We start from the raw sequence: 26,461 nt of genomic DNA on the forward strand, positions 1-26,461 counted from the left end.
ATTTTTATTTAAGATAATACCATTTATTCTTTTCATTTTGATTAATATTTCATGTTAAAAGTGGAAAAAATAATGTCCATTTAAATTCATTTTATTGTTGAAATTAAAGTAAATCACAATGCCATACCAAAGAAATAAATCATGAAAATGAATTTTTATCTGTGTTCTTATTTCTAAGCTTTAACAAAAATTAATGCGGAAGGATGTGCCATAACATTAATTCCAAGTGTATCAAAATGTACATTTAGAATTTATTATTTTGAACCATGTTCCAAAATTATTTGTATCCTCATTCGTCGGCACTTTCAAAGAATGAGATAAAATATTCGATGGTAACGTCCACCAGTCCATGGTCCTTCAAACTTTTTGTAATATGGAATGTAACAAATTTCGGTGAAATAACAAAAGAAACGGATTTGCACAATCTTTACAATTTCCATTACACATTTTTCTCGTACCTTAAAACATACCATGTGGACGTTTACATTCAAAGGCGGAAACACTCCTGCCAAACCAAAATCAACATCTTAGATTGAAAATAGGCGAATTCCAATAATTTGTTTTTGCTGCATTAAGGAAAATAATTGCCTTTTGTGTTCCGGTAACATCATGACTCATGACAGCTTAGAAAAGGAGTTTGAACTTGCGAGTAAATGAAACTCCAAAAGGAGAAAGCAAAATAAATGGTGCATACCCACGATAACCACCTCCGCCACTAGCACCCATCACTCTCTCCCTGACCAGCCCAGATGAAGAAAATCCTAATATAAATACAAATGCTTAATCCTCCACCAACCCTAGTACTCATTTTTTCTGCGTGTTGCTTTTGAAATCCTACAAGATTCAAAGAGAAAAAGGAAAGAGAAGAAAATCTATGATTTCTTATGAACCCTCTTAAGAATAGGTACACCACAAAATAGAATTTAAATAGATGTAATGAAAGGAAATAAAAAAATGAAAAAGACTAACTTATCCTTAGTCCTCAAAAGAAAAATAATAATAGTAACTAAATAAATAATTCTAATATCCCCTCACAAACTCATGATGTAGCTGCAAGAAGTATTGGGAGTTCGTCACCCAAAAACTGAAAACACGAAAGCAGGTGTGACTTGGTAATCAAATCCGCAATCAGTAAAAAAAAAAAAACAAATAGCAAAGTGAGATTGTTATGCTGAAGTTGACGACGAATGAGGTAACAATCAATTTCAATATATTTGGTCATTTCATAAAAAAACAAAGTTGTAAGAAATTTGAATGACACTCTTAATGCCACAATATATCAGAATGAGATAAGAAAAAGAAACACTCATATCAGCAAGTAATCAATGTAACCAAACTATTTCACCGGTGGTAGATGTCACATAGCATGATATTCAGCTTCCATGGAAGATTGAGAAATGATAGTTTGTTTCTTGCTCTTCCAAGAAATAAGAGAACCTCTCCAAAATATATAAAATCCAGTGGTGGACTTGCAATCTTTGTGATCATTGGCCCAATTAGCATGCGTTCCCACTCGATGTGGATGTAGCTCTAAAAAGGAAGTGGACGGATGTGGACCCTCATTTTTCACATGCTTTTCCACTCAATGGTGAGACTCGCTTTTTTATATTTGTAAAAAACTAATTTTATAAATATTGGATTTGCCACTTATTTTATTTTATTTTATTTTTTTAAGGAAAAACAAAATAAAAAATAAAACCGTAAAAAAATGACTCCTTGTTTTGGAAAAACATGTCTTTGAAAACCCAAGTCTAAGTTTAGGGGTGAGGTTACTTATTGGGAAAGTACCATAACGGTAATACCCCTCTAAGCCTTAAAAATGGTCTCTACTAAGAAAGTTGAAGTAATTATGATAATTAATTGGTAAATTAGTGGATGCCATGGGTCAAAGCATATATCAAAACATGCCCACTCAATGAGCAATAATCATAGAAAGTGGAGAACATACCTTCATAGCTTGTTAAACATTTCCATAAAACAAAAGAATTAGTTCACAAACAATAATATCATAACATATACAATATGCATTCCACTCAAGATCAATAAGCAATGACATATCAACACAAAGATCAAATAAAGCAAAGCCAACCAATCATATGAATCAAGCATGGATACTAATGTATACAAAGTGGTAAGGGGAGGAAGCGTACCTTGATAACATTTAAAAGCGCTTTATAAAAATGAGGCTAATTCACAAATAATAATAATGAGATTAAAGAATAATAAAAAACTAAACCAATATATATATATATATACTTAGCATGTCTCAAATCAAGGAAGGTTCACAAGCATGTTCAAAAGTGACCAAATTATCAAAAGTAAAGGAATTATCATTAACAAGGTAGAATGTTAGTTCATAAAATAAACTCCCAATAAATATCAAGAAATGTTATCTTATCAAAATAAAAATTAGGTAATATCTTCAACATGTCCATATTAATATCCAATAGACCAAATTAATTAATTAATTATATTCCCATTAATATCAAATTTATTCACAAGTTAGTTACTTCACGGATAAATTAGCAAATGATCAAAATAGAAGACTCTACAAAATAAATCTAAAACAAATATCTAGAAATTAAGTTTTATCATGAGAATTTTGCAGAGAACATTTTCTATATGTCTAGTTTTTCATACAAGTGACCAAATTAATTAACTAGCTCTCATTTAGTACCAAATTTCATAATGATGATAATAGGTCCAGAACAGGGAATCTTTTTAAGGTATTCAATAATTGATTTTTTTTAATTAACTTACAAATATCCTAAAATCATACAAAAATTCACACAACTAGCCTAATATGCCTATTTTATATGAAAAATAATCACAAGGCAATATCACATTCATAACATATTAAAAAATAAATAAACATTTTTTAGCTCCAGAAGAGCACTTGTGCTGTGGGTGCAAAAAGAAAAAAATTATATCTCTCATTTCAAAAATCATTTCTTAATATTTTATGAAAAAAATTAAAAAGTCTAAATTAAGAGAAAAATGTTCAAAAAAATTATAGAGATCGTTTAGTAATTTAATTTTGCAAAACAAGACTCGGTATAAAAAACATAGCGAAAATTGAACCTTTTGAAATATTGATAAATATCTTCTAATTGGAAAACCATATTTGACTCAAGTAAGATTCTAAAATCAAGTTCAAGGAGTCTAGAATGTCATAGAATAATTGGAAAAATTTTAAAGGGTTTCTAAGTTGTTAGATTCCAATTTACGAATGCAGAAGTACAGTGAACTATCCACAATTTCATTGAAAAACTGTTTTGGAAAAACTTTGTATGTAGGGATCTATTAAATCCTATTTTAATTTCCACGAATTTATCCATAAAAAATCCATTGATTGGAGCTATGAAATTTAATTCATGTATATTCAAAACCCAAATTTATTTTAAAACTTTTTTTAAATATGCATATCGAATAAAATTGGTTGCATGAATTTTGGAAAATTGACCTTTCTTTACCAAATTGATCTAAGATTAAATTTAAAATGAAGTTAGAAAATTAATTTGGCTATAAAAAAAAAGTTGAAAACAATTTTAAAAAATATTAAAACACAGAGAATCTCAAACACAAAATATCAAGAAAAAGTGTAAGTGTGTATATGTGAATTCTCTAGTGTGGCAAGGAGAAACTCAAGTGTCCTAAATATTAACCTAAGGTGCAGCTGCATTTAAAACTAATTGTGTTTTAATTTGGGTCTTAAATTATGATACAAAAGTGTCCTAAGTGTGTGCCTAATCAAGCCTAGACAAATAATCATTTATTGGTGTCAAATGTATGTGAACTGTGATAGGTAAGCTGAAAACTTACATTAACCGAAAACAAAAAATCAAGGAGGCATGAATCCAAATTAATGGATTTATTCAAAGGCGATTCTCATGCAATTATCCAATGGCTTATTCAAATAAAGAAGTTTGAAGAAAAATGAACTCGATCTCAATCATAGTTTATCAAACAATCAACATTCACTCAAACAATTTCCTAAATGTCAAATCTAACAATACTCGTGTGGCCTAGTTCGTCCACACCCAAACCTAATCTAGGATATTCCAAAATTAAAAGAAAAGGGTAAAGGAGATAAAGAAGATGAAGAAGATAATAGTAGAATCAAGAACGAAAGAAAATTTTCAGCAACTTACCTTTAAAACTTCTTCGAATCTGATGTTATCTTCAAGTTGCTGGTGTGAAACTCCACCATGCAGCTACGATATCTTCAAAGTGATGAAACCAGTGCTCTAATTGTAGTCATAGAGACGTGATGATAACGTAACTGACAAAGGTACCGGAACTATATGCGTGTGATGTGCTGATGAAGAGAAAGAGACTATTGGCATGTATTGCAGGTCGTCAATGGCTGTGATGTAGTGTTGACCTGGAGATGAAGATCACGAACACTGATCTCCATGAGAGGATCCCTAAACCTTCCGAGTTAGTCTATGATGATCGTGAATAGAAAGAAGACTCCAAAATCCTCTTTATCTTCCCTAACTCTAGAAGAAAAGTGCTCGGTTGTTATCCTCTCCCTAACCGAAAATGAAATCCTTAAGAATCCTAAAACATTCCCCTGTCATGCTTCTTCTGTTCCTCCAAAGATTGGTAATCTTTTCTCCTCCTTCATGCTACTCACAACTTGCCTCCCGTTCCACTGCAACATGATCTGATGTAGTCTCTCAAAATTGATCATGGTGATTTATTTTTTTATTTTTTTATTTTTATTATTATTATTTTTTCTGCAGGTTGGTGGTGTGTTCTTCCACCTAAAAATCAAGATAGTGCTCTCCTTCCAAAAAACAAAACTCCTCTCTTTGTTTATTTCTTTTCCCACCAAAATGTCCCCCCAAAAAGGTCTATTCTCCCAAGATAGAAACTGAAACCTTTTTTCCTTCCAATCTCCTCCACATGATCTCCCCATCTCTAACTTATTAGTCTGCAGAATCTTGTAACTGCCACATCACCCCCTTCAAAATGCACACCCCTCTTACCTCTTCTCTGCTCATTTTCACATGATTTCCATGCTTCCTATCTTCTAGAATTTTCCATTCCCTCACACTTCTGCCACTCATCTTCTCCTGGACAAATTCATGCAGAAATTCCTCTTCTCTAATGTGATGACTTCACATGTTGAAAACATTTTTAATCCACCATGCTCATCTAAGACCTTTTAATAATCTCCAAGTTCACATATTCTACTCATGACCTTATAAAGAATCCATACATCCATTAAAAAGTGATCACATGCAAAAAAAAAAGAAAAAAAACCAAGGGAAAAGACAAAACTAAAGTTAGTGCACCAGCAATACAAAATTAAAAAGAACTATAAAATAAATAAACAAATAAATAAAATAATCTTATGTCAACCAAAAATTAAAGTTCAAATTCATGAAACTAAAATCAAAATGTTAGTCACATGAAGTTAAACATGGAAAAAGTCAATCTCATGCAAATCAAGATCAAAATATCAAAACTCACCTAATCCTAAAACCATGCAATGGAAAAACAAACTTAAACCTAAATGCACTAGAAATCAATCAGAGTCAATCCAAACAAAGCCCTAAGCTAAAAAAAAAAAAAAAAAACTAGAGGTCACTTATCATCACACTAAGGATCTCTAGAAAGTCCCCCCAAAGTATCTCCAAAGAAAATCCAAAGGTAGTAACCGGAAAAGTCACGGTGGAACACCGAAAAGAGCTCAAAAACAGTTCAAAAAATGACCATAAGTGCGCGATAGGGCAACAAAGGATATAAGAAGGTAGTCCTGGATGGAATGTGCTAAGTGGACAAAATAGAGGATCTACAATGGAAATAAAAGACTCTGAAATATAGTTTCCCAGAGATACCACAGAATATGAAGAACAACAACCCAATGAACTGCAGTAACATAAACAATAAACTAATTAATATAAACAACATAAGCAATGTTCAAACGCGCAATGGTGAGATAAACTAAGCTACCAATAATAGTATGATATAAAGTAAGGTTTGGCAAGGGGTTACCATCAAAAAAAGATAACCAAACATTAATGTTAAGAGGAGTATTAATAGTCTTAGTATCAATAAGGTAAGCACGATCAAGAATATCAACTGTGTACTTAGATTGTGAGAGAAGATAACCTTTAGAACAAGAGGTTATCTTAATACCCAAAAAACATCATAGAGAGCCTAAATCCTTCATTTCAAAATGGGAAGCCAAGTCTGACTTCAACACTATAATCCCATCAACATTTTTTACCTATAATAATCATGTCATCAACAAATAGAATAAGGAGAATATGACCAGTAGTGGTGCACTGTAGAAAGAGTACAAGATCATGATGACTGGGGTGAAAGCCAAAAGAAGTAAGTGCATCAAAGAACTTTGCAAACCAAGCACAAGGTGCTTGTTTGAGACGTGTAAAGTTTTATTGAGCCTACAAACTTCTCTAGGGTTATAAGAAACACCAAGAGGGGAGACCATGTAGACTTCTTCTTGAAGATCACCATTCAAGAGGGTATTTTTAATATCTAACTGAGATATATGTCACTGATGAATAGAAGCAATTGCAATAAGAATATGAATGGTAGTCATCTTTATAACATGAGTAAAAGCCTTCTCATAATCTATACCATACTATTGAGAAAACTCCTTAGCAAGCAATTGGGCTTTGTACTGCTCAATCAAACTATCAAACTTAGTTTTGATTTTATAGACCCAACAAGAACCAATGACACTCTTTCCATGTGGCAGCAGTCATAGCTTGCTGCCAAAGAAGATCAAGAACAACTTCTTTATATGATAGAGGCTCAGAATTGTAAATAGAAGTTAAAAAATGATGTAAGAGAATTATAATAAGAGTAGTAAACAAAATCTAGTAATCGAGTAAACTTACAAAAACACTAAAAAGAATGTGGGAAAGAAGGATCCATAGTCTCAAAAGGTGTTGAAATAGTCATTCAAGAAGAGGAATGAACATGACAATCAAGAACCAAAGTACTAGAATCTATAAAAAAAAAACTATCTATATCATTCAAGAAAGGATTAATGTGAATAAATTCAAACTTAAAGACATTATGAGACTCAACAAAAATAAAAAAGAAAGATATATGCTCAAGGAAGAAAACATGACAAGAAACATAAAATTCATAGCTAACCGGATCAAAGCAATGGTATCTTTTTTGATCTTCATCGTATCCTAGAAAAACACAAATGACAAAATGAGAAGATAACTTACTATGCTCTGCATGAGGACGAAGAACATCGTATCCTAGAAAAACAGAAATGACAAAATGAGAAGATAACTTACTACGCTCCGCATGAGGACGAAGAACATCGTATCCTAGAAAAACACAAATGACAAAACGAGAAGATAACTTACTACGCTCCGCATGAGGACGAAGAACAAAACAAGTACAACTAAAGACTTTTTAAAGTAGAGTAATTAGGAGCGTGGTCATATAACATTTCAAACTGTGACAGATCAAAGGTATGGGATGAGGGGATTTTTTTTTTTTGATAGATAAACACACACAAAAAAAAAAAAAAAAAGAGAGAGAAAATGGGATGAGGGGATTTTATTAATTAAGTGAACTGTAATAAGAACTGTTGCCCCCTAAATTCAGTAGGAACACATGCAGATAATAAAAGAGAATGAGCAGTTTCAACAATATGCCTTTGTTTCCTTTCAACAATGCCATTTTGCTCTGGAGTGTTAGTACAAAACATGTGGTGAATAGTTCTATGTAAAGCAAATAATTCACGGAATGCATTGAAAGTATACTCCCCACCCAAATCACATCTAAAGTACTTGATAATAGTAGAATGTTGAGTTTTGACATAGGCTTGAAAGACATTATAAATATTTAAAAAATGAATTTAATACACTTTACCCCTTCAACCCATCACGTGTTTTGCACATTGCCTCCTTAGGTTTAAAATCGAACACATTGCACTCTAAGCTTCTTAAATACCAGCACTCTACCTTTTTTGTTAGACATTGTTAGTTTCAATGGATGGAAATGTCATGTGCTATGCACATGACTGAATAAGTAAGGATAGATTTGTAAATTAAATCACCCAAAAGCCCCAAATAAAGCTCTTCCTCCCTCCTTCTTCTTTGTTCTAATAAATAATAGGATAGTAAAGTGTTGAATAGTGCACCTCAGAATAACTGTTCACTCAGAATGGTTGAAAATATTTTCAATATAAGTTGAAAAGATGCCTTTCAAAAGATATGACTCAACATAAATAGGTATGTAGTAAAGTGATACAGCCCAAATTGAATGGATGTAATGTACAAATGATGCAACCCTACAAGCCAATGTACCTGGTTTTAAACATATAGTAACTCGCATGATCAACATCTGGGTGGTAGATCTTCTTGGCAAAGCTGGAGGTTTACAAGTATAAGCATCCGGTAGCTCCACTCTTCAGAAACCTCCATGTGAAAACCTGTCACAATCAAATAAACTGGAATAACTCAGCTTCTTGTTCAAAAGCTGAATCAACCATAAGCAATCTATAAATAAGCTTCCATCCTTACTGCAGAAGACTAGGGAACAAACTTGAAAATCATGTAAGAATAATTAACAGACGTAAATTAGTAACGCAAGAGAGATGATTTTTTCTTCTTTTTGTTTTTGTGTGTGGCAGAGATTGGTTGAGTTTGGGTATGGCTGAGAAAGATATAGATGAACATTAATGAGAGCAATCAGGGGATCATAGAAATATATTAAATCAGAAAAAATAAGAAAATATATCCATACACAGATTAGTATAAGAGTACATACATCAAAAGTGAAGAAATAAATTACCTATAAAAAAAAAGTGAAATAATAAATTAGTAATGGCACTACTTTAATCCAAAAAGCTTATGCGCAAAATCATGCCCAACAGATTATAATGCAAATGCTTAATTGTCCACCACTAACTTGAGCTTAAATTGGGCACACATAGTGGAAATGAATGCAAATGAATTTTAAGCAAAGAAGGATCAATTTTCTTCACCATTGAAACAAGTTCAGATGCTACCTTTACAGTTCTGTAATGAAGCAAGTGCATTAGGTTCTTCAAATTGCTAAACACTTGAGACTTTCTATACTCAATTACCTTTATATACTGACTGGAGAAACAGCAATCTAACAGAATAAGTTGAGAGGACAAGGATAAAAATTTGTCAACACATTCCAAAAACTCAACCTCCGAGGTCATCAAGAACCCAATCAAGTCCTGCTTCCACCAACATGGGTGCAACTTCTCTTTAGATTGCACCACTCCTGACTGTTATTATCTTAAGCCATCCAAATTTTCAGAGCATTAAATGAGGATCTGCTGGTAGATAAGGAGAAAAAGAATCGTAATAAAAACTTCATAAATGGATAAGTAATGCAAAACTGGCACTAATTTAAACTCCTCAGCAGAAAAACCAATTCCTGTACTACATCTTGCACTAATCCAACTCAGTAGAGTGCTTATTCCAGGCACATTTCAGGAGTTCAGACCCTGAAACTTTGACTGCTCCATTCCTAAAACTGCCACATTAGGATCCAAATTCAGATCCATCATCATCAGAAGCAATATTTTTTGGAGTCACTAAAGTCTGATAACTTCTTCAGCTGATAATGAATAGCAAAAGTCAAGTAATCCCATTAAAAAATTACAGCAATGTTCCTGCAGCCATCAAGATTCTACATAGTTCGTATATGTCTCAATGATGCCCACACTTTTCATCACTCTCTGACTTTTTTTTTTATTTTATCAGAAAACAAATATCATTGATTAGGATTTTGAAGTGCATGTGAAGGATGAAAAATCCTTCCTTGATATACAAACTATGATCAAAAGAACAGATAAATACAATATCTCCTATATACCACCCAAAACTATACAGAGGAAATGTGGTTCTGTTGCTTCTTTTAACCCCTTATTACGCACTAAATTCCAATAGAGCTAAATAACATTGAGAGTGTCCTTGAAAGCTGAAGTTGTTGAGGCCCAAAAAGAGGAATAAAAGTAGATTGGCTCTCATATCATCTCTGAATTTCTCCACTTATCCTAAAAAATCCTTGCATTTCTTTCCCTCCATTCTATCCAAATCAATGTGAGGCCTTCAATTGGCCAAAGAGTTCTCTCTACGTGTACCCCAAACCTCTAAAAGAAATGGTCATTGTATTGCATATGCTCCTAGGAGGGACCCAATCTAACTTAGATACTCTGAATCGATTCACCACTTTCCTAGGCATAACCCAACAGTCAAGACTAAGAGCTCTGAGGTCTTCTCCCTCTTTGACATATCTTGATGTCCCTTTTTCTTTGATAGGCCTATTTGACGTCACTTACTCATATGTTGATACAGTTTTAGTTATTGATGAATTAGTGTATGATACTTGTCATCATCAGCATATCTTACCTGGACCACATGCTTACCTCTCTACACTTTTAGCTTATCATGCTGTAAATGCAAAGAAAACCAGTATATACATAACACATGAAAAAAAAAAAAAAGACTACATAGATCTTTGAGCATCTCCATGTTGCAAGTCCGAAGAAAATTCATATAAGAGTACACAGCAGAAGTGGAGCAAGAACAGTGTTATCCCAGTCCAAGATAAAAATGTTATGATATCTTTTCCTTAGGACGTGTTACAACAGCCCTAAGCATTAGTCATCCTTTATCATGTATATAGTTCTCTCACAAATATTATATTTCAAATGCTTAGTTGTCCACCAACGAGGCCTAGCGCATGTTTCTCTGCATTGCTTCATTTGGAAGCACAAAAGTAAGAAAAAAAAACTTAAATTGGGTACAAATAAAGGAAATAAATGGAATGAATTCCAAGTGAAAGATACATTGTTTTACAACTGATGCAAATTCAGAATCCATTGATATTAGTTCTTTTATGGGGAAAGTGCAATGGGGAACTCACATTGTGAAAGACTTGAGAGTACACTTCCTTGTCTACAGTGACTTACCTTTGCAGTTGTGAAACAAAAACCTGACAAACGAAGTATAGAGAATAATAAATTTCAAACCCTTTGGTTAAAAAAGGTAACAACGGATGTGGTATACCAAAAATGATGATAAAAGATAACGGACAAACAACAAAATCTGAACCATTCAGAAAGAAATTCACCATAGAAACTTCAATATGCACATCTTAAATGAAAAAGAAGCTTCCATTGAACTCTAAAAAGCAACCTGTCTGTCTGTCTGTCTATTTCTCTCTCTCCTCATCCAGTAAAAGGACATTCCCTAGGTAATGTTATCCGGTATTTGATGACAATATTTACAATAAAGCCATCCAAATCTGTAGTTTAACTTTCTTAACCAAAACTCCCACAGCCAAAGGTATAAAACTAACAACAATACAAAATTTTTTAGCACATTCCCTGTGCTCAACCCTTGAGGTCATCAAGAACCCCAATAGGTCCAGCGTCCAGCAACATGGATGCAACTTTTCCTCAGATTTGCATCACTCTTAACAGTGATTATCTTAACTCATTGAAATTTCAGGGTCAGAAAATGAGTTTGTACCGGAAAAGCAGAAAATGAATCATGAATAAAAAATTTGGCAAAGGACAAGTATGCAAAACTAGCAGTAACTCAAACCCCTGAGAAGAGACAACAATTCCTATTGCACATTCTTCCATTAATCCAACTCAGTAGACTGCTCATTCTGGGTGCATGTCAGGAATTCAGACCATGGAACCTTAATCACTTCATGCCCGAAACTGCCACCCAAAGATCCAAACTCTAATTCATCATCATCACTGTCAATCTTTCTTGGAGTCACTCGGTTCTGATAAATTCTGCGCCTGATAAGGAACACGTTGAAGTAATAGCTTACCAAGGCCTCCCTTGTCTTGGTAGGAAAGATTCTCAATGCATTATCCCAAAAGGATGGACTCTGCAATGAGGAATTCAACCTTATCATATGCTTGAACCTCTTTTCTTCTTCAGTTGTCCATGCCAGTGAAATTTCTTCACCCATACGATCAAATCTCCAATGATAGAACAATGAGCCCAGGTCAAGCTTCAATTTCATCCTCTTCTCAGCAATATGAAATCTGACACATTCAACAGAACCTGAAAACCGACAGTCACAAGAATCTGGTTTTCCTCTCCCAACACAGTCCTTTTCAATACGGAAACTGCATTCCCCATTTTCCAAAGGCCATACCTGTGTGCCCAGCCATTTGGAGTCACTCTCAGTAACCTCACCAGTCCATTCGGGTACTTCAGCTTGAAAGTTGGGGCCAACAGGAATGGGCTTTAGGAAGAGATCATCTGGAAAAAGGTCATCTAAAGTATTTGTGTTCTCAGGCTCTTGCTCATTAGGGGTCAATGCTTGCTCTTTGGGGCAACTCTCTGACTTTGTCCTGTGAGGACCTGGCAATTTACTTTGAGCAGCTGAACATGAAGATAAGTGAGATTTCACTGAAAAAAGCCTTCTACTGCACCTTGACTTCTCTGTAGACTGGTGATTGACAACAATATTATCCTCATACATGGAGGGGTGCATCTTCTGCTTCTGCATGTTTAGACCATGATACATTTTATAATATTGGCAATAACATACATGCAAAAAGTAAAGTTATTATAGAATCTATATTTAAACTATTTCAAAATAATTAGCTAAACATGTAGAAAAAACAGGAAATCCAACTTTCAGTGTTTGTAGCTCATTAGCAGTAGCAAGCGATTGTTTTCTAGTGTAAATTATGACAAAGGATCAGAGTATCAACACCAAGGAAAATATCAACCGTCTGGACATATGAACAGAAATGTTGTCCAAATGTAAATATCAAGACAAGAATTACTACCAAAAGATTAAAATTAAAAAACAAAAACTTAAGCATTAATAATACAAAAAGTAGTGCACCATTTGAAATCTAGACACTATAAAAAGAATGCACACATGTCAACTATGTGATAGATGGGTAATGCGAAAATTGTGTTCCCTGACAATCTTATAGGTTTTACATGATTAAGGGCCCCAAAAGAGCAAGAGAAGGTCACCAGTGGTTTAACATAGAGAGAAAAGACATAATGGATGTTACTTGGTAGAAGGAATGACTAGGTAAAGCAGAATGGTGGAACAAGATCAGTGAGGCTGGACTAAAGAATTAGGATGACTTATATTTGAGTGATATATTTTGATACGTTTATTATTATCTTAATCCTTTGAGATTTTGGTTAAGGATTTGGGAGGAAAGCTGAAAGGCTGCATTTGACAGAGAAGCAAAGGTGTCTCCTCTTGGATTAGATTCGGGGAGGCTAGTTTACGTTGCTTATTGGATGGAGTAGAGGCTTGTTGTAGAGAGGTTAATAATCGAGATTGGGCTATTGGCTGGGATGAGGGGAATAGGAAGTATAGGTTGGAGCGTCGTTTGAATGAGGCAGGAAGGTTCATTCTCTGCTCAGTTCGTGATATTGAATAAAAAAAGTACAACATTATTTTTCCAGAAGGAAAGGGACAGTCTTTTGGATGGAATTCCTTGGCCGTGAGGTTGAGAGGTCTTGGTATGGCCCCAACAGGTGGCTTACAGGTAACCAAAGGTCTAAAGGATTTGTTAAGGGTGAAGGGGGGCTCGAAGGTCCAGTGGAGGGAGAGAGGGGTGGAGCTGAAATCTTATGCAGATGTTGTTAAGACGAGCCCTTAGAGGTGGGGGAAAGAGAAGTGCGAGGAAGGTTGGATCAGTTGAGACAGTGTCTGGTAGGCTGGTGGGGTTTTAACTCAGCTCATTTTCCTGAGTTGGACTGCGTAAGGAGTTGGGCTTTGAAGCATTGGGCTTTAAAGGGGAATCTGAGGGTTGCTGTGTTAGGCAGAGGTCTCTTGTTGTTTGACTTCGAGTCGCCAAGTGAGGCTGAGCGTGTTTTAGCTAGAGGCTTAAGAAATATAAAGGAAAATGTTATTATTTTGGATAGATGGAACCTTGAGGTGGGATGTCTTTGCAAGGACTCCATTGCTAACGAGGTTTGGGTAAGGGTGGTCGGGCTCCCACTTCATTTGTGGAGTACAGAGGTGTTTAAAAGAATTAGTGATGGGTGTGAAGGATTTATAGCATTGGATGAAGACTCTGTTTCTTCGTCTAAGCTACAGTGGGCTCGAATCCTTGTGAAGCGTGCGAACAGGGGGTTTCTAACTCTGCTCACATTGTTGTGGGGTCGGGATGTTATTCCTTTCAGCTTTGGTGGGAGTCTTCACCTTGGTTCACACAAGTGGTGTCGGTAGGAAGCCTCGACGAGGAGGGCGGCTCAAGGGCAGGAGAAGAAGATGGTGGAACATCATGCGTTTTTTGTTGTGGGAGTCAAAGGGAGAAGGTGGAGCAGTTGAGGATGCAGCAGGGAGTACTTGACGTGTCATCTATTAGAGGTGTTCTTTCCATTCCTCCTGCTGTGGTCTTTGGTGCAGAGACTGTTGTGGAGGGTAGGGTAGGTACTACTGATGGACATGTGAAAGGGGGCAGAGAGACTTCTTTTAAAAGGACGGACGTTTCTGTTCTTGGGCTGAAAGGTCTTCGTTTTGGGCTTTTTAGAACTTGGGGAGACCCAGGGCCCTTTAAAAGAACTTGGGGAGCCCTAGGGCCCTTTAAAAGAAATACAAGAGGGCTTGGGCCAAGACTCCAGGCCCAATGACTTAATCGTTGTGAAAGGCTGCAGAGAGGGGGCCAAGGGAGTGGGCCTTAGGCTTGAAGGCTCTAACGCAGTGGGTGGGGGGTTTTATTTAGGGAAGAGTCTTCTGTCACTCGTCTTAGGGCACAAAGTGTGAGCTCGATTAGCAAGGAGAGAAGTGTAAGAGGAGACGTTGACCCCCTTGTCTGCATGACGAGAGTTGCAATGCCGATGGAAGTCTCTGCGGTGGTGAAAAGGGGGTCGATGACTGATGAAGCATTGCGCGATGAAGCTTCCAAGTATGTTGATACTTCTTCGCTTTCTATGGGGGGGTCCGGAACTCTCTTCTTCTACTCTTTCTTCTAGGTTTGACCGAATTGGGGTAAAGGAGGGGGCCTTTGCTGGTTTGGCCTCTATGATTGATGGAGAGGAGCAACTTCCTCTGAGTATTATTCTGGTAGATGGCAGCAATGGGGAGTTGGTCACCGAGGGGGGGGGGGGGGGGGGGGGGGTGAGATTGAGGATTTGTTACAGGATTTGGAAGGAAAAGGATGTTGATAGGACGATAGCTGCTTGGCGAGGTTCAGCAAGTTTCTGGGTTTTTTGACGGAAGGTTTTGAAGGTGAAATCTTGAATCTGCTCTTAAGGACCAAGAGAAAAAGAGAGCAAAATATTAAGAAGGGAATCTCGGGGTCCACTAAGTTTGATCGTGAATTGAAAAAATTGGAGTGGTCCATCAATTACAATGGCGCGAGAAAGGAGAAATCTCTGGTTAGAGAAGGTGGGGCTAGAATCTCAAACCTTAGATAAAGATAAAGATTTTATCTTGGAATGTTAGAGGGGTCGATGATAGAAATAAAATGAAGGTTATTAAGGCTTTGATTAGGTCGCAAAGAGTGGATTTGGTGTGTCTGCAGGAGACCAAAATTCAAGATATGTCCTGGGGGATTGTTCATAGTCTTGGAGTGGGAAGATTCTTAGGTTGGGGTGCTATGAGTGCAAGGGGGGCTGCTGGTGGGGTGGTAGTTTTCTAGGATAATAGAGTTCTGGAGTTAGTAGGCATGGAGGTGGGTCTCTTCTCAATTTCGGGTCGGTTTAGAAATTGCGAGGATGGTTTCTTGTGGACCTTACGAGGGTGTACGGACCTACCATGAAACGGTACAGAGAGTTGTTTTGGGAAGAGTTAGGTACCATTCAAGGGTTGTGATCTGATCCTTGGTGTATTGGAGGGGACTTTAACGTGGTTAGATTTCCCAGCGAGCGTAGTAGAGAAGGAAGAATGACTAGAACCATGAGAAGATTTTCGAAGGTGATTGAGGAGTTGGCTTTAAGAGATTTACCTCTTCATGGGGGGCCGTTTACGTGGAGTGGAGGGTTGAATGGTCAATCCAGGTCTAGACTGGATCGCTTTATGATATCGGAGGATTGGGAAAATCATTTCAATGGGGAGATCCAATGTTCTCTCCCAAGACCAGTGTCAGATCATTTCCCAATTCTACTAGATGGGGGTGGGGTGAGGAGAGGTCCAATCCCGTTTCGGTTTGAGAATATGTGGTTGAAGGAGGAGGGGTTTAAGGAGCTGCTAAAGGGCTGGTGGCAAGGTTTCAACTATAGCGAGTCTTATAGTTTTATCCTGACAGAAAAATTAAAGGCTTTAAAAATTAAGTTGAAGGACTAGAACATGGAAGTGTTTGGAAAAGTGGGGGTGAACAAGAGGTTGACTCTGGACAAAGTGTCTTTTTGGGATGATCAGGAGCAGCTAAACGAGCAAGAGTTAGAGGCTAGAAAGGAGGCTAAGGAGGACTTCAAGAAATGGGTGCTTATGGAGGAGATTTCGTGGAGACAAAAATCAAGAGAAACATGGTTGAAGGAAGGCAATAAAAACACAAGATTTTTTCACAAAATGACAAACTCTAACAGAAGGAGGAATTGCTTGAAAAAGATTAAAGTCAATGGCACCTGGTTGTCAGAAGATCATGATATTCAGAGGAGTGTGGTGAGGGCCTATCAGAATCTATTATTGGATCCTGGTGGTTAGCGCCCTTGTTTGAACAGTCTTGAGTTTGACAGTATTGGGGTTGAGGAGGCTGCCAGGTTGGAGGAGATGTTTTCTGTGGAAGAGGTGTCTTCGGCTCTTTCAGATCCGAATAGGGATAAGGCTCCTGGTCCGGATGGGTTTCCCCTTACCTTTTAGCAATTCTATTGGGATTTCGTCAAAGACGAGATCATGGGTTTTTTCAAAGATTTTTTTGAGAGGGGAAAATTTGTCAGAAGCCTGAACACCCTTTCCTAGTTTTAATCCCAAAAAAAGGCAGGACTGAAGATTTGAGCGATTTTAGACCCATCAGTTTGGTGGGAGGACTATACAAGCTGCTTGCTAAGGTCTTAGCTAATAGATTAAAAAAGGTAGTGGGAAAGGTGGTGTCTTCATCCCAAAATGCCATTGTTGAAGGAAGGCAAATTCTCAATGCTACTTTAATTGCTAATGAGGCCATAGACTCCTTGCTGAAAAGAAAGGAAAGTAGGGTGTTGTGTAAATTGGATTTAGAGAAGGCCTACGATCATATTAATTAGGATTTTTTGTTGACAGTGATGCAAAAAATGGGTTTTGGGGAGAAATCGGCTGGCTGGATTAGATGGTGCATATCCACTGCCTCGTTTTTTGTTTTGATTAACGGTTCTCCAACCGGTTTTTTCTAAAGCACTAGGGGGTTAAGGCAAGGAGACCCCATTTCCTCTTACCTTTTTGATTTAGAAATGGAGGCTTTAAGTAGCCTCATTAACAGAGCAGTAAGAGGGGGTTTTCTAATAGGCTGCAAGATAAGGGGAAGGGATGGCATTGAGATCCAAGTTTCGGACCTGATATTTGTTGATGATACGTTGGTCTTTTGTGAGGATTCCCAAGAGCAATTGTTTTTTTTAAGTTGGTAGTTACTGTGGTTTGAAGCCACTTCTAGTCTATGTATTAATTTGAACAAAAGTGAAATTTTGCCGGTGGGTAGAGTAGAGAATGCTAAGTTATTGGCTGCTAAGCTTGGCTGCAAAGTGGGATCTCTCCCCTCCACTTATTTGGGGCTCCCTTTGGGTGCTCCGCATAAGTCGGTGGTGGTGTGGGACGGAGTGGAAGAGAGGATGCGGAAGAGACTTGCCTTGTGGAAGAAGCAATTCATTTGTTAGGGAGGAAGAATCACTCTCATTTGAAGCACTTTGGCGAGTATGCCAACCTACCTCATGTCCTTAATGCGTTTGCCAAGAGTGGTTAAATTAAGACTTGAGAAAATTCAAAGGGATTTTCTTTTTTGGGGGGGGGGGGAGAGCATTGGAAAAAAGGCTCCATCTTGTAAAGTGAATTGTTGTTTGTTCTCATATAAAGAAGTGTGGATTAGGGATTAGAAATCTGTCTACTCTCAATAGGGCCCTTTTGTGCAAATGGAGTTGGCGTTTTGCGATTGAAAGGGATTCCTATTGGAAGCTTATAATTAGTAGGAAGTTTGGGGAAGAAGAAAGAGGGTGGAGTTCTCGTGGGGTAAGGGAGGGCTATGGGGTAGGGCTTTGGAAGGAAATCGGTAAGGAAGGTTCGTTGCTACTCAATAATGTTTCTTTCTTTATGGGAGATGGCAAAAGGGTGAGGTTTTGGAAGGATATTTGGTGCAGGAGTAATTCCCTTTGCGAGGCCTTTCCCTTCTTGTTTGCATTAGCAGTTTCTAAAGAAGCGTGGGTAGCGGACTGTTGGGATTCAATGGGGGAAGAGGAAGGGTGGGCTCCCTGTTTCTCTAAACCTTTCAATGATTGGGAGGTGGAGGAGGTGGAGAGATTCCTTTCGACCATTCAAGGAAAGAGGCTAAATGTTGATGTGGAGGATAGGATGGTGTGGAAAGGGACGAAGAATGAGATTTTCACTGTAAAGTCCCTTTATAATTCTCTTGATCATAGTTGTGCAGTCCCATTTCCGTGGAGCTTATTTGGAGCCCGGATGTTCCTACAAAGGTGGGTTTTTTTGCTTGGGAAGCCTCATGGGGGAAGGTTCTTACTTAAGATCAACTCAAGAGGAGGGACTGGATTTTAGCTAACAGATGTTCCTTGTGTCGTGCTGAAGAGGAGACAATAAATCACATTCTTGTTTATTGTTCCAAGGCGAAGGTTTTGTGGGATCTTGTGTTTTCTTTGTTTGGTGGTAATTGGGTCCTTTCATCTACGGTTAGAGACACTCTTTTAGGTTGGTGTGCTTCCTTTAAGGACAAGAAGCATAGAAAGGTTTGGCGGGCAGCTCCTCTTTGCTTATTTTAGACGGTTTGGAAGAAAAGAAACAGGATAATTTTTTATAATGAGGTCTTGTCAATTCAAAGAATGAAAAATTCCTTTGTTTGTAATATTTTTTCCTAGGCTAAGTCTTCTACAGTTGTAGGTCCCTTATCTTTGATTAACTTTGTCGACTGGTTGGGTTCTTGTTGAGGGCCGGTGAGTGCTTGTCTCTGTTGTTTCTTGTTTTTAGGTGACTCTTGTATACTCCCTGTATGCTTCAGGTCGCCTTTCAACCACCCTTTATCTAATATATTTTTGTGGGTTTATCTATCAAAAATAAATTTACCCTCTCAAACTCTTATCTTCCCTTCTCTAAATCATTGTGAGTGGCATGTATTCAATGCATTATCATATCATCAGCAGACAATTATTTCTGCAACCACGTAAATGTGTGTCAATAACCATTCACAAGATATACTAGACATCTTTTTCATGATTTAAAATCCATAAGAGATCATGTTTTCTTTAGTCATCATTTTCTTAATATGTAAATTTATCAACTTACTTACTTCGCATATGGCTTTGTTCTCTTCTGAGCAACTTCACCCTTTTTAATGCATTATGCTCAATGTTGGGTGTTATATATCTTTGATAGACATTATGCTGAATACTACATTATAAGTTGTAGAGTAAGCTTACACCAGCTAATAATTTTTGGATTTATCATAAGAAATAAGAAGGAATGGAATTAGAATGCAGGGTTAGGACATGTATAAAGAAGGTTGCTCATAATATATAAAGGACAAAAAATGCTATATAAAGGAAGGAGAAAATTAGAGATTGGGATTCAGGAATAGGATCAATGTTACCCATTACTTAAAAGTTAGGATATGAAACAAAAATGACAGTTGGTTTCTGTTAAAACAGCTTGCAACCACACACTCTGGGTGAGCAAAATATATTAGCCTCAAAGGAGAGTAGAGTTTTGTTTCAGCCTTTTCTTCACTCCATATTCCTCTCAAGAGAACTGCAGATAATAAAAGGATAAACAACAGCACCATGATTCTCTGACATGAAGACTGTAGTTCAGAACCATGATCTGGAATCAACTAATTCAATTTTTTTGGTTTCATGAATTTAGTTAAGACATATCAGAAAGAGTATATTTGTTATTCATAGCATTGCAGTTCCATTTTTATAACAGCTATGTCAAAGGCAATGAATATGTGCCTTCAAATGCCCTGGAAAAGAAAATAAAGAGATTTCCTTCTATACCTGCCAAGAAAATACATTCCATATCTATTTTTTTATAAGCATGCAACATATATATGCATTTGTGTGTGTGTGTTAACAAAAAGTGCTACAGTGAACTTACTGAAGTACATAGGGAGTATACAAAGAGCACCAAGCAAAAAGAACAATAAAACAGAGAAACAGAACCTTCCCTCTTCTACTTCAAACCCAACCAATCAATAAATCTACCATAGACATAGATGTCTCCTCCATATAATGCCTAACACATTCCAGAAAATTACACATAAAAAATTATTTGAGTACTTGCTCCGATTGCTCCAGGTCTTTTAATGCCCTCCAATTTCTATCCCTCCAAATAGTCCAAAATAAACACAAAGGAACATCCATCCATGCTCTCTTCCACCCCTTCCCAACAGAGGAACCATTCCCACTTAACAACATCGGGCTTGTTTAAGAATGGATCACCACACCACCTATCCAACCAAAAATTTTACGCTCTTCCCATCCCCTAATAAAGTGAACTCTACATTCCATTTCTATGGAAATGCCCAAACATTCCCTTAGCTTAAAGATAGCTTTTTTCATATAAAGTGCCTGCTGTGTACGCATACTTTTGAATGTCTTCCTGATAAACTACCTATTGAGCATTCAACCATATTTTGACCAGCCTGTTAATTCATCAGTAGATAATCCAAACATGTATTAGGCTCATATGGTTCAAGTTAACAGTTACAATTCAGAGTAGAAACTATCATAAAAAAACATTTGCAATTCAACAATTCAGATTTTAACAGGTCCATCCAGCTGCCTTGAAGGATGAGATCTTTTGAGTTATGACTATGTTGATTTAATTTGCAGCATTGAATAATGTAAGAAAGATTACGTCCTACCATGGAAGTAGATTTAGTACATGCAACTAAATAAAGACAGAAATATACCGAAGTCTAATTTGGTTTACTATAAGGCACACATCAACACACATCTTCAGAAGGCAACTTAAAATTCACAGGCATGCTTGACATGAGAAGCATAACATTTTGCCCACGGTCCAGCTGCAAACCATTAGCACAGACATAAAACCAACTAGCTTAAATATAATTGGAAATTTCCACTTTTGTGGTAGGAAAGCTAAAGCAAGAGAAAAATAAATAAAAAAATAGAAAAAGGATGACTTCCACCTGCTAGAGAGATAGTTCATGCAGGTTAAAGCAGAAAAAACAGAAAGAAAATGACTTTCACCTGCAGGAGAGATTGTTCTTCTTTTGTGTGGACCTTCCTCCTTATCAAAAGCGACTCCCGTACCCTTAAAATCTGGGTTGAGAAAACCTCATTTCCATTCTTATTCCCCTTATAAGGCTCTTCAGGATGTTTTGCAATTTCTCTCACCCAATTCAGCATTCCTGAAAAAGATTCTCTTTTTCTCTTACGAGAAAAAGAACTTTTCTTGGCAATAATGGGATCCTGGATCGCAACATCATCACCACCATCAACACAATTTTTCTCATCATCATCATTAGGACTTTTTTCTGCCCTGCGAAGCACTATTGACAGATTCAAAATACTTTTCTCCTTGTCCAAATCAACGCAGTTGTCAGTTCTCTCAGATTCTAATTCGAAAACTCCATCATCTTTCTCTTTTGGGCCCGTCCCACCCAATATCAATCCTCTAAATTCTGTCCCCAACTCCTCCAACACCGAATCCAACTTCCCACCACATTCACCCTCCCCCTTATCCAAACTCCCATCCCGTAAAATCCCAAGTAACCACTGATCCAACTGATCCAAATACTTGAAGTAAATCAATTTTAGGCATGTCTTAACACCAACATCCAACCCACATTCCTCTGCCACCAAACCCCACAACCCTTTATCAGAAACCCACTCATAACCCCCCTTCCCCCTCACAACCCAGAAAAGTTTGAACAAGTCCACAGACCGCCCATCGCCAAGCATTGCCGGAATAGGCCTAACACACTCATTCCCAAGAACCTCCTTCATGAAAATCAACAAAACTTGATCGAATAAAACCTGAAGTTTATCAGTGCCATTCAGAGAATTATTATTACCAATGTCAACACAAATCCCATCAGTCTCACAACTCCCACCCGTTTCACCACAATCCAAGACAGACCCATTTCTCGGAACCGACCATCCATCCATGGGCATGCCTCAGTTTCGATCAAAATCGTCAAAAATTAACGACACCAACCCAAATAAAAAAAGAAATAGCAACAGCGGAGAGCAACAGATAATAGGATTCATGAAATTGTGGGCACAGGAGGAAACACCCTTTCGCTCTGTTCTTTCCGCAGATGTTTACCTCATAGTTTGGCTTCTTGTGTTTTCTCTCATTCTGTTCTCTTTTTCCTCTGCAACAAAGCCACCAAATGTTGCTTTCATTGTTTTAGGGTTGCAAGAGCAGACAAAAAAGGGACAAGGCCGTGAATGTAGACAGCTAAAATTCAGGCTTGAAGCTTCAAATCTGGGAAATGATTAGTGGGCACAAACATGGGAAAATTGAAGGAGATTTGTGGTTTTTCCGGTATGATTTTGGATGAGAATATTTTGCAGAAAATGAGATTTGTTGGGAGAATTGAGATAATGGAAAATTAAGATTGCCATAGAAAAAGTAGTTAATGTTCTTTTAGATTTTAGCATTACAAGTTTTTGTGATAAAATCTTAATTAATTAATGCAAATCTCGTACCAAAATCAACTTTCACAAATTGTGTTTTTCTCAAAATAAAAATTAACTAAATAAATAAATAAATACAATTTTCATATCTTTTATTAATTTTGTTTTTTTTTTGAAAAATTTAATAAAAAAAAAAGAAGATAGAATAAATCTATTAATGGGTGTCAAAATGTGAGTGTTTTAATAATTTGGGATATGGTATTTTCAATGCAGTGAAATTCCATTTCTTTCTTATTGTAAAGAAATACCATAAATGCAGCAATAAAAAAGTGACCCTTCATAAATAGGGTGCATTATTTCATTAAAAAAAAACAAAAAAAAATCTATGGTACTTTAAATACATGGAAATTCCACTTCTTTTTTATTGTAATGAAAATACCTAAATGTAATGTTAAAACAATGATTCTGCACGGATAAGGTGCATTAGTTAAAAATGATATATTTCTCGCAACTCTTATTTCTTTTTCTTTTAAATAAAAATAATAACTTTTCTTCTTTTTTTTCTCCCTATTTTTTTCTTCTTCCTATTTCCTTTCCTTCTCTCCTTCGTTTCTTCTTTTCTTATTCTCTTTTCTTTTTCTGTTTATAATTTTATTTAACTAAAACAATGACCTGAGGAAAGACCATTTGGGCTCTCTTTTCTTTTCAATTAAATTTAAAAATAGGCACATAAAAAAATGAAAAAAACAAAAAACAAAGGAAAAGGAAAGAAGAATAGAAGAAAAAAAAATTACGACCAAGGTTAGATTTAGGGAAGAAGAAGAGTGTTGATTTCTATTTTTTAACAATTTCTTACATCTATTTTTCTTTAAAAATGAACATATATATGACACACATAAGATCCTTCAGAAAAAGCCTGTTCAAGTGAAATCCCCTTAAAATAATAAGTTATTAAATAGAACATTTTGATGCTTTGGAAAAGCTCATTGGGATCACAGGGACACAAACCAATTAAAATAACCCAGATCACTCGATTCACTCCTTCCCGTCACTCACTCGTGCAAAGACCGACTCCTCCAAATAAAGGCTACATTTTGCTTACTTTTTTTAAAAATTACACTAATAATATAAAAGCTCTAATCCAGCTTAACAAGTAGTGTTAACTTCTGAAAAGCCAATCCATATCAGGCATTACTCTTAATACTAAATTTCTTGTTGCTCGGGTAACATTGAGAATGACAAGGGAATCAAAGAATCCACCCAAAAAAAAAAAAAAAATACACTGATCATATGATAAATGAGCAGCATTTCTCATAAAAATTTGCTGAAGTGCAGAAGAGTGTATCATACTCACGGCTTCACTCTTAAACTTAGCCTTTCACTATAATTTGGGCCAACAACCATGAAAACAAGAATGTAACAGCATACTGGGGAGAATATGGGATGATCGATGCAAACAAAAACCAAACCCCCAACCAATAAAGCTCGACTCAATTTCTAAATTTGGAAACCAGATTAATTTATATACGCATGAATCAAGTAACACACAGTATGCCTTATCAACCAATCCTGGTTTAACTATCTTGCTGACAAATGTGAAGGCAAAAAGACTATGTCATTGTGTGCAATTTACAGAACAAATTCAGAAGAAAAAAAATTATAAAAGCAATGGCTCAAAGGATCCAAGTTTCCAGACTCAAAAAAGATGCTATACAGGAAAGAAGATCAAAGCAACCAAAAAGGCACAGAAGGTGGATTTAATATGTACTTCTTTACGCTAGAATCTCTCTGCCTTCAATGCCTAATCGACTCGTCATTGTATCACTGCTACTCCATTGACCTAAGCACTAAGGATGAACGTATAACAAATGGATAACGGACCTTGGGAATTTTTGTAACATTTGCCTCCAAATACCTTTCTTTTCCTTTTTCCTTTTTTCTTCTTCTCTTTTTTCCCCTTTTCTGAAAGTCGAAAAGAAAGAAAATCATAAAGAGATTTACCATCAAGCAGGCCCACATCTCCCTAAACACCAAAAAAAAAGAAACAAAGGAAAGAGCCAAAACAACACAGCCGAGTATGTGCCTGCCCCAGAACAATGAACACTAGAAAGGTGAGAACTCATGCAACAGTAACCTTTTTTCTTGAGCTTTAATATCAAAAGTTAAGAGGTTGAATTTTCTCGAGCCACTGAAAGCTACGCATTGGTGGCAGTGTTGAATATCATTTCCTGCATCATTAAAGAAGCAGAACCCTCTCATCAACACACAGAGTACAAAATAATAAAATTGCATAATGGAATAAAATATCATTTGGGGCAAACCTTATCACACACAGGGCAGGTGTCACTTCTTTCCATCCACTCAAGAATGCATGCAAGGTGAAAATGATGCTCACATTTAGTGACAATTTTTGGATTCTCCGCATCATACTCTGTGGGGAAGAGAGGCAAAGGGTTTATCTACAACTTTTTTAGTCTAAACACAATATATCATTAGATATTAGCAGAAAATAATGCAGCCATGATTGGTACAATGGTGAAACATGACTGTTAAAGAATTCAAGAGGTTGCAAGTAGTAGCAACATCAAAGTAAGGCCACAACCTTCAAGACAGGTGGGGCAAACATCCTCCTCGTCTGTTGAGGAAACAATTGGATCACCTGACTTTGAAAGTTCAACTTCTGTTTCTTTTGATGAAGTAAGTTCAGATTGGGCTAGCATCTTGCAGTCTGACTGCTTTAAGTCTTCACATTTAGCTAAAGTTTCTAACATATTACCCTCAACTGCTTCTCCAAGAGATCCAGAATTTGTTGTTTGCACTGCAGTGTCATTCTTGTTAACACAGCTTTCTTCAGCAGCTGGTGGAGTTTGAGGATGTCCTAAATCCACATCATATGGAATTGGTGCAGGGGGTGGTCTATAAGTGTCAGGAGGTGATGTTCCCAGATTTGTATCAACTAAGAGCCCTGTAGAGAGCGTAGAGGCTGCTCCATGATGAGATGATAAGGGTTCATGTTCTTCTGATGCTCTTGGGCACTGCAGAATGAAGTTGAAGTTCCAGAAAGAGGGGGGAAAAGGAAGGTGAAAAAAAGAAACATAATAATTTTTATTTTTATTTTCAAAAAAGAAGATAACCTCATGAAATGACATCATTTTATTCATAACAAGAGGAATTGAATATAATTGTTTGTAAAATCAATCAATTTCCATACCATCATTAAGTTGATTGCCATACATATGAATTCATTCCAAATTGAATATAACAACAGAAAAGCTTTATTGAACAAAATACTTTGAATCGGGAACTCCCTCACATCCATTTTTCAGTATAAACATTGACTTTGAAATTTGATCCTATAACCACTTACATATAAGGAAAAGCATTCAGACAAAGTTCCAAGATGAATGCAGAGGAAGTTGATCTTGAGACACATCCACAAGTACAGGCTGGGACTATGGAGGCCTCAGGCAGAGCCCGTCAAATCTCAATCTTTTAAGTATCATAAAACTAGTATTTTGAGGATCAGAAATCAGGATCTTTTATTAGTCCGCTGCAAAAGTGATTGCTGAACATTTTTACATGAAACTAGTCTGGAGATTACTGTTTTGGGTTCTCTCTCTCTCTCTTTTTTTTCTTGTGAGAACAGTTCTTATGTTTGTAGTCTCTTCTTGTATCCTCATTCTGGGTTCCTTTTTTTTTTTTTTGGGGGGGGGGGGGGGGGGTGGGTGGTG

General features: G+C 36.6%; 2 protein-coding genes across 8 annotated transcripts; both read right to left on the reverse strand.

The window, feature by feature from the left end:
* Positions 1-415: 415 nt before the first annotated feature.
* On the reverse strand, positions 416-22,697 carry LOC117933324 (AT-rich interactive domain-containing protein 2). 5 transcript variants are annotated; one of them, XR_004654287.1, is made up of 6 exons: positions 21,336-22,697; positions 11,119-12,516; positions 8,313-10,980; positions 4,152-7,253; positions 695-834; positions 416-505 (listed from the first exon to the last, which is right to left on the reverse strand). XR_004654287.1 is itself a non-coding variant. In XM_034854706.1 (3 exons), exons 1-2 carry the CDS (start codon positions 22,260-22,262, stop codon positions 11,635-11,637), a joined length of 1,809 nt encoding a protein of 602 aa, XP_034710597.1. In that variant the 5' UTR covers positions 22,263-22,697; the 3' UTR covers positions 10,935-10,980; positions 11,595-11,634. The 5 variants fall into 5 exon arrangements, 2 of the variants coding, with proteins under 2 accessions (XP_034710597.1, XP_034710592.1); XR_004654288.1 differs by adding an exon at positions 7,293-7,325 and having other exon boundaries at positions 416-834; positions 4,152-7,181; XR_004654286.1 differs by having other exon boundaries at positions 416-834.
* Positions 22,698-24,232: 1,535 nt separating this feature from the next.
* LOC117927214 (probable E3 ubiquitin-protein ligase RHB1A) lies at positions 24,233-26,397 on the reverse strand. 3 transcript variants are annotated; one of them, XR_004653310.1, is made up of 4 exons: positions 25,333-26,391; positions 25,052-25,161; positions 24,865-24,958; positions 24,233-24,692 (listed from the first exon to the last, which is right to left on the reverse strand). XR_004653310.1 is itself a non-coding variant. In XM_034846676.1 (3 exons), the coding sequence occupies exons 1-3, from the start codon at positions 25,889-25,891 to the stop codon at positions 24,926-24,928; spliced, it is 528 nt and encodes a 175-aa protein (XP_034702567.1). In that variant the 5' UTR covers positions 25,892-26,397; the 3' UTR covers positions 24,233-24,925. The 3 variants fall into 3 exon arrangements, 2 of the variants coding, with proteins under 2 accessions (XP_034702567.1, XP_034702558.1); XM_034846676.1 differs by having other exon boundaries at positions 24,233-24,958; positions 25,507-26,397; XM_034846667.1 differs by having other exon boundaries at positions 24,233-24,958.
* Between the last annotated feature and the right edge of the window lie 64 nt (positions 26,398-26,461).

Source organism: Vitis riparia, chromosome 2 (genome assembly GCF_004353265.1).
Source record: "Vitis riparia cultivar Riparia Gloire de Montpellier isolate 1030 chromosome 2, EGFV_Vit.rip_1.0, whole genome shotgun sequence".
Lineage (NCBI taxonomy): Eukaryota > Viridiplantae > Streptophyta > Magnoliopsida > Vitales > Vitaceae > Vitis > Vitis riparia.

Bases quoted from the DNA above. Each gene is read 5' to 3' on its own strand.
- LOC117933324 (XM_034854706.1), bottom strand. From the start codon at position 22,262: ATGCCCATGGATGGATGGTCGGTTCCGAGAAATGGGTCTGTCTTGGAT. The intron at 12,517-21,335 runs GTGAAAGTCATT...CTAAACATGCAG, and splicing joins AAGAACAATCTCTCCTGCAG to AAGCAGAAGATGCACCCCTC.
- LOC117927214 (XM_034846667.1), bottom strand. From the start codon at position 25,891: ATGAATAAAATGATGTCATTTCATGAGGTTATCTTCTTTTTTGAAAAT. The intron at 25,162-25,332 runs GTTGTGGCCTTA...TCTTCCCCACAG, and splicing joins TTGCCCCACCTGTCTTGAAG to AGTATGATGCGGAGAATCCA. The intron at 24,959-25,051 runs GTTTGCCCCAAA...TTAATGATGCAG, and splicing joins CCTGCCCTGTGTGTGATAAG to GAAATGATATTCAACACTGC.